The 7,528-nt window shown below is 43.1% G+C and overlaps 1 protein-coding gene across 6 annotated transcripts in view; it reads left to right on the top strand.

Annotated features, from left to right (window-relative positions):
- Positions 1-1,987: 1,987 nt before the first annotated feature.
- MLLT10 (MLLT10 histone lysine methyltransferase DOT1L cofactor) overlaps positions 1,988-7,528 on the top strand; it is a 210,452-nt gene continuing 204,911 nt past the window's right edge. For 2 of the 6 annotated variants that reach the window (XR_006544640.2, XR_006544639.2), the window contains exons 1-3: positions 1,992-2,349; positions 2,499-2,658; positions 5,538-5,617. Coding sequence is in view for 4 of the 6 variants with exons in the window: in XM_044928155.2 (XP_044784090.1) it covers positions 2,499-2,658; positions 5,538-5,617 (240 nt within the window). In the remaining 2 variants the exon portion in view is untranslated. Of the gene's footprint in view, positions 2,350-2,498; positions 2,659-5,537; positions 5,618-7,528 lie in introns of all 6 variants that reach the window. The other 4 variants (XM_044928155.2, XM_044928157.2, XM_044928156.2 and 1 more) reach the window with 4 other exon arrangements.

Raw genomic sequence — 7,528 nt, 5'->3', positions numbered from 1 at the left:
TATTTGTCTAAATTTCAAAAATGTTACAAATGATTTTTTTTTAATTTTGTTTTGAAAACGACAAGTGTTTACCTGCATATCTTTGATTAAGTGTTACAGAATAGAGTAAAATACCTATCATTCTTTATATATACATTAATCCCATCACAAGAACTGAGCTCCAATGCATTCAAAATAAAATGAATGTATTTTTAAATTATTTATTGCATTAAGGTTTGACTGCAGTCTTCAGAAAGGGAAGTTTCAAATTGATTTTAACTAAAAATTACTCTTCATTAGGAGTCTGAATCTGAGCAGGAGTTGGATGTTGGACTGGTTTCCTTTAAAAAGGGGTAAAAATAAGATATATGGTAGAGATACACGAAACAGTATAGATTGGTTTGAAAGTGATTTTAGTTTTAAAAATATCAATGGCATTTTAAGAACATCATTTTTATATGGTTGGAAATCTATTATTACCATAAGCTCCAAAAGATGTATCTTATTATATAATCTTGTAATCACCTTTTAAAAATGCACTAATATAACTAACTGAATTCTCATTTTTTGTCTTTGCAGTGTATATTTTTAAAGTTTTGCATTACTGTAGCTATCTCACTTAGCTTTGAGGGTGTTTGAATATATTTGCTAATACATGCTTGCACTGTATTACAGCTATTATAATTCTTAAATAGATTGCTAGCAATTAATTTCAAATGGAAATAGCAGCCGTGCCACCATTTTTCTTTTCTCCATGAGAACACTTGGAATGCTTTTAGAGCTTAAACCATTATCTTTTGCTGACTAGGAGAACTTGGGTTCCTTCATTTTTTAGCATTTATGAAACTGCATTTCTAGGTCCTCACATGATACTGCCAACACTTGATAAACAGTTATTTTGTTACCTGGAAGGTATTCATCAAAGTCATGAATTTGCCTTCTAACTATGGTTGTCATTTAAACAATCTATATTCCTATTTCGTGCTAAACTTATAATTAGACAGTTTTTTGTTGTTGCCTAAAATCAATATTGGGCTAACAGGATACATAGAGGGTAGGGCAACAGTGGGAGATCTCACAGCTCAAAACTGCGCAATATCCAGCTAATTAATCTATTCAGATAGGCCTGATCCATTTTCTATTTGTTTGTGAGCAGTAAGCCCCCATCTTTCTGCCACTTAAGTGACCTTAATAAAAGTGACAAATTTGCAAGAGTAAATTTGAAGTACAGAGCCAGATCAGAGAAATTCTCAATCGAAAGAACTCCACTGTCCTGTGGTGTTAGCTATCATTTGGTGACTGACTAGACTTGGGTTCCTTCAAACTGCATTTTCCATATCCTCACATTATATTGTTACTGTTTGATTAACAACCATTTGTACTCCTACACTGCAAGCTGAGGATACGTACTACAGGTGTTGTTTCCTCATCGGGTACAACCCTAACTTAGGCTTTTGATCTTGTCTGCGATGCATTTTCAGTTGTCACTGGGGCCAATGTGGTGTGTAAATGGGCGGCAGACTTGGTGGCACTTTCACTGGGTGAACTTTGGGTAGAGCGCAGGATGTGAATTTAATGGGTGGAAAGGCTGCGGCAATACAGTGAAGTTCGTGCGGCCAACTGCAGGAAGCCATGCTTCACTGCACCCTTCTGGAAAGGCGACTGACTTGCCCAACCCTTGTTACCCTCGGGCCAGTTTTTGAGGCAAAGGCTGGTATGTTGGTCCTCAGATGCCTCCGGGGAGTCCCTTCCAGCTACTCTGACAAAACCCGCCCTCCTTCTCGTCTCTCTGCATCTTCCCTTTTTACCCTCCCTCCCAAAGAGGCCTCTTCGCGACGTGCACACGCAACCCGCGCGGCCGGCGCTGCAGAAGGCCGCCCCTAACGTCCCCGCCCCCGCGTGCGCGCCCCCGCGCCCTCCAGTTGGCGTGTTCCGGCCTCGGCGCGCCGCCGGCTCCGCTCGACCCCGCCCCCGCGCAGCACACCTCGGCGGATGAGACAGGCGCGGGAGAGGGGAAGGGCCGGGAGGGCGGCCTAGGCTGCCGGTCGGGCGCGGCGGCGCGCACGCAGGCCTCGCCTCTCCCGGGCCTGCTCTCTCACGCCGGCCGCCGGGCGGGCGCGCACGCTGAGTGACGCTCGGAGGAGGAAGCGCAACCTCCTTCCCCTCCCTCGCTGCCCCTGGCCCAGCGGGAGCCCCCCCAGTGCGCCTGTGCGGAGGCCTGCTTGATTATGTGTGCCCTCTCCGGGCTCCAGCGTTAGCGGCCGGGTGGAGGTGGGGAGGGAAGACGACGAGGAGGAGGAGGCGGAGGAGGCGGTGGAGGGGAGGTGGGGGGAGTCAGCAAGGACATGGCTCCTGACTCCTGTGCGGAACGTGAGTGACTGAGCGGCAAAGCCCGAGTGAGCGAGCGGCCGAGCGGCGGGCGGGGGGCCGGGGCGCGGGGGCGCGGTGGGCTGTACGTGGGGGGAAGCACTCATTGGCTTGCATGTGTTTTTTAATGGTCCCCCCCAACTCCCTCTTAGATGGTCTCTAGCGACCGGCCCGTGTCACTGGAGGACGAGGTCTCCCATAGTATGAAGGAGATGATTGGAGGCTGTTGCGTTTGCTCAGACGAGAGAGGCTGGGCCGAGAACCCGCTGGTTTATTGCGACGGGCACGGCTGCAGCGTCGCGGTGCATCAAGGTAAACACCCAACCGCCCGCCGGGCCGAACCCGGCCTCTCCCAACCGTCACCGCTTCCCCCACCTTGGCAGCAACTGCCAGTTCCCCTCCCGCCCCTCCCCCCGCCCCGCCCCGTTCCGCGGCCGAGGGTTGACTCTGAGGGTCCGCGGCGGGGCGGAGGGGGTGTGGGCTGTGCATGTGGGAGAAAGTGCGTGTGGCCTGCACTGTCATGTGATCCTGCGCTCATTCTCTCAAGTGTCACTCGGCCGCCGCCTGCGCCCGGAGCCGCGGTTCTGCGGACTCCGGGAGGCCGGGGTCGGCGGCGAAGGGGTGCGGGGGGCCGGGCGCGCGCCCCGCTGCCGTGGGTGCGGGTTGGGAAGCGTGGAGCCCCCTCCCCCTCCCGTCGCTCAGTCTGCCGCAGTGTCTGGAGACTTCCTGTGCCATGGAGTCGGGCTCGGGCGCTGCCCTGCGGCCCTAGATTTGGGGCGAGACGGGGGGAGGACGCCGGCTGCTGCGCACCCGAGGGTTTCTGGCTCAGACCCTGCCGCCGCTGCTGCGGACTGGCGCTTCCCGCAGAGAAGAGGCGGAAGGCGGCGGCCGCCGCTGTCGTGCGGCCCCTGGGAGCGGCTGGGCCGAGCTGCGCTGAGCTGCCGGGGGTGGAGGCTGAGGCTTGTCGGAATGGCTGCCTCGGGCCGCTTCCGCAGCTTAAGTGACCGGACAGAAGAGGAGGTGGCGGTGCCGCCAGGAACTTGGGGAGCATCTTAGTATTATTTGGGGGTGTTACCCTTCGGTGAGTTTTGGAATGTAGAAAAAGGTCAAGGTAGCTTTCTGGCCATGGAAGTTTCTGGTTTTTTCCATTTCAGGTGGTAAGGAATTGAGGTTGGAAAAAACCTAGGTAATTTTTTGGTGGTTCTTGTCCTCCTCTTGTTAGGCCCAGCCTGCGCCCCAGCCTGTTTTTGAATCTTGCATTGAGTGATGCAGATGTTGTTTGTTAGTGTATTGGACGCTAGTCTACGAGAGAAAGCCTGAGCCTGAGGGACTAAACTGCAGTCTTCATAGAATGGGATCTCAGAACTGGAAAGGAGATTTAGGAGGTAGTAAATAACCTAACCTGAGGATGCACTTATTCCCAGTTCTTTCAAGGAAGTGCAGTTGCATACCTCACTTTTCTAAGGAGTGAAAACAATGTGAATTGAAACTACTGATTTGAAGGTCTGAGAACCTGGTATATTCTATTGTAGTGTTCATTGGTACTTGTGGAGGTGTTTCTTATGAATTTGGGTGATAAATGATGGTAAGTAGTCTCATCTCCCAATTTAGAAAATGTTCGTTTACGACTGAAAACTTACTCTGTTTCTGAATTAAAATACAAGTTTTTTGGGCACTAACGCTGTATTATTTTTTTTAGTAAGATTTTTTTGATGTGGACCATTTTTAAAGTCTTTACTGGATTTGTTATAATACTGCTTCTATTTTATGATTTGATTTTTTGGCTAGGAGGCACGTAGGATCTTAGCTCCCTGATCAGGGATCGAACTCCCATCCTCGACATTAAAAGGCATAGTCTTAACTACTGGACCGCCAGTTACTTGGTTGATAGAATATTTTTACTCATACCTTTTAAAAGGGGTTGGGACTTCCTGGTACTCTCACGGTAAAGAATCTGTCTGCAATGCAGCAATGCAGAATAACCCGGGTTTGATCCTTGAGTGGGGAAGATCCCCTGGAGAAGGGAAAGGCAACCCACTCCAGTATTCTTGCCTGGAGAATTATGTGGACAGAGGAGCATGGCTGGCTACAATTCCATGTGATCACAAAGAGTTGGACACAAATGAATAACTACCACTTTTAATAGGGGTTCAAAGTTTAGCTTTTGGAGTTTTAGAAATCTGTGTTGATTTTATATTCTTTAAATGCTTTCCAATATTTGATGTATTTCCATGTTTCCTGTGACCAAGTTCATTTGAGAAAATGTCAATTGGATTGTTAATGTCTTTAGGTTTTTGGCAAGTTTTAAACTTTGAGTTAAGTAAATGTTAATATGAAAACAATTTTTAAAGTAACTAGACTGTGATTTAGATATGTGATATGTATTCATATCACTTGTTGAAAAATTAAGATTATACATTAGAAATAAACCTGGAGTTTGTTTTTTTATGACTTTACTGAGATATAATTCACATACCATGCAGTTAACCCACTTAGAATGTACAATTCAATGGTGTTCAGTATAGTCACAGTTTTGGATTTGTTACTGCAGTTTTATAGAACATTTTCATCACCCTAATAAGAAACGTTGGAGCCATTAACAGTTACTCATTTCTCCCCAGTTCCCCCAGTTGTAGACAACCACTAATCTACCTTCTGTATAGACAGGCAAATGTCTATTCTGGACATTTTATTTAAATAGAAGCATTTCACTTTTAACATTACATTTCATTTTATTTCCTGCCATAGCTTGTTTATTTTGAACGGTGATTTGAAAATAATTTTTATTTTCATGTATTCAAAATGCTTAATATTTAAACTTTAGGATATAGGAATGAATTAATGAATTTGAATTAGTGAATATTCATATATCATTATAGGAATGAATAACAAGTTGTTTATGTAAAAACGTGTTAAATTTTATCTAATATTTTTATTGTAAAAGAATAATTAAGATTTGTGATGTTTATTCTTTTGAAATGAAATAGCAAAAGATTACCTTTCTAATATTTAAAATGTCATAATTGTAACTTGGTGATAAATGATAAACATAAATACAACATGTTTTAGTTTTTTACAAAGCAGTTTACTTGAATAGTTTCAGAGGTATTTAATAGGGCTTTGCTACAATATTTGATTTTCCATAGTTATTCAACCTTTAACTTATTTTCAAACATTCTGTTTTCCAACAGCTTGCTATGGCATTGTTCAAGTACCCACAGGACCATGGTTTTGCAGGAAATGTGAATCTCAGGAGAGAGCAGCCAGAGTGGTAAGGACTGTTTATCAAAAACTTTAAAATACTTCAGTGAGTAGCTTAGGATGCTACATACTCAGGTTTCAGTTTGAAGGGTTTTCAGTCTTGTTCAAATATTGAATTTGGACCAAATATTGACTTGCAGTTTTAAACTGGTTTTATAAGATCTGAAAAACAAATTGAACTGCATATTGATGGATACTTAGAAAGGATAAAAAAGAAAGTTGTATTTTGGCTTTATTGGCCCTGCCTACTGGTTAAATTGGCTAATCATGGTTGGAACATAATGGCAATAGGACATACGTAAGTTATACTGAGATAATTCTGCTAGGTTCTGTTTAAGGAGTAAAAAAAAAAAACCATTAGTATTTAGTGGTTCATATTTCTTTTTATTACATCTGTAATAAAAGATGTATTTTCAGTATTTTCAGATATTCAGGCCCTTTGGCAAAGCAGCATAAAAATCTTCCTTTTTTTAACTTGGCTGGCTAACCTTCTTTCTGAACACTTCTGTAAACCTTCTGTAAGAATGAGAGAGAAATGTTTATTCTTTGTGGCCAAAAGCATTTTTCCAGTTGAACTTCTAGAAACATGAGGGAAGAATAAATTTTATCTTCATTAATCATATAAAAGTATTACCATTTGCAGTGTGGTAGTTTCTTCCTCTTGGTGTTGACTAGAGAATTTGACAGAAGTTAGAAAACAAATATTTCAACCTCTCTACCTACATGGAGAGCAAGAATGGAGGTTTTTAGTTTAGCCTGGGCAGTTTTCGATCAGCAGAAATAATGGCTGAGTAGCCTATATAGGATTGTGAAATCAGAGCACTAGTCTGTTGATATGTTGTGTTTGTGTGTGAGAATGCACGGTAGCAGAGTTACAGTTATTCTAACATTACAGAAATGGAGATTAGCAAGTGGAGGAAGAAATTAATTGTAAAAATTTCTGGACTTAATTTATGTGTAGATTTACCCCCGCCACCCCCCGACCCTTTGTAACATTTTATGGTTTGGGGTTGATGGATCACCAGGCAAAGGAAGCTATGCTTTACTTCGTTAGTAAACATGACAGTAAGGTAAGGCTCTTCCATGGCATGACATAGTAGTTTCATGGCCAGAGAAAGATGAGAAAATAGGAAAGTGGGTATCAAGAGAGGGAGGATAAAGAGGTGAATGGGAGTGGTGAAATGGCAGGATTATTTGCCTCAAATACCACTTCTTGCCTGTTTCTATGCCTTTTTCCTCTCTGAGGTCATGGTCAGGATATCCAGGTGAATAAGGTATATCTTAAAAGATACATTGGAAGACTTGTATTATTTAAGCTTTATTTGGCAGGATGTGGGGGTCATTAATTAAAGAACAGGCACAGTCTTTTCTGATTTCCTGTAGTGTACAGTTATAAAAGGTAGGGTTATAAGGCCATAGTTTTATATATGTATATAGTTAAATATGTACTAATATATATATAAGCATCCTCTTGTTAAAAGGATGTAGTAGCCAAGAAACCTAGCCTGAAAATAAATCCATGAGTTAGAATGGGAATTGAATAAGTCTTAATGTTATTTCTGGTTTTCTCTGTGTATCTGCTTAATTCTTTTCCTTTCTACAGATTTTCTCTGCTAGTTACTCTGTCAATAACTAACTTTTTTTATTGTTTACTGTCAGATACTGTGCTGAATGTTCTATATCAATTATCTTCTTTAATTATCCTGTCAAATATATGAGATAGATACCCTTTTGTTTTTCTCATTTCACAGATAAAGACCTAGTAGTTTTGAGAGAAATACATACCTACTTGGAGTCTGGGCTGTGATCAAGCTCTCAACCATAGTATGTTATATTGTTGCCTCCTGTGGTGAATGATGGCCATGCTTCAGTCCTGTCTCAAGAGACTGAATTTCAGTCCGAATCTCATGTTCCTTTGATG

This window comes from Bubalus bubalis, chromosome 14, assembly GCF_019923935.1.
Source record: "Bubalus bubalis isolate 160015118507 breed Murrah chromosome 14, NDDB_SH_1, whole genome shotgun sequence".
Lineage (NCBI taxonomy): Eukaryota > Metazoa > Chordata > Mammalia > Artiodactyla > Bovidae > Bubalus > Bubalus bubalis.
This window is presented reverse-complemented; position numbering and strand designations above follow the sequence as displayed.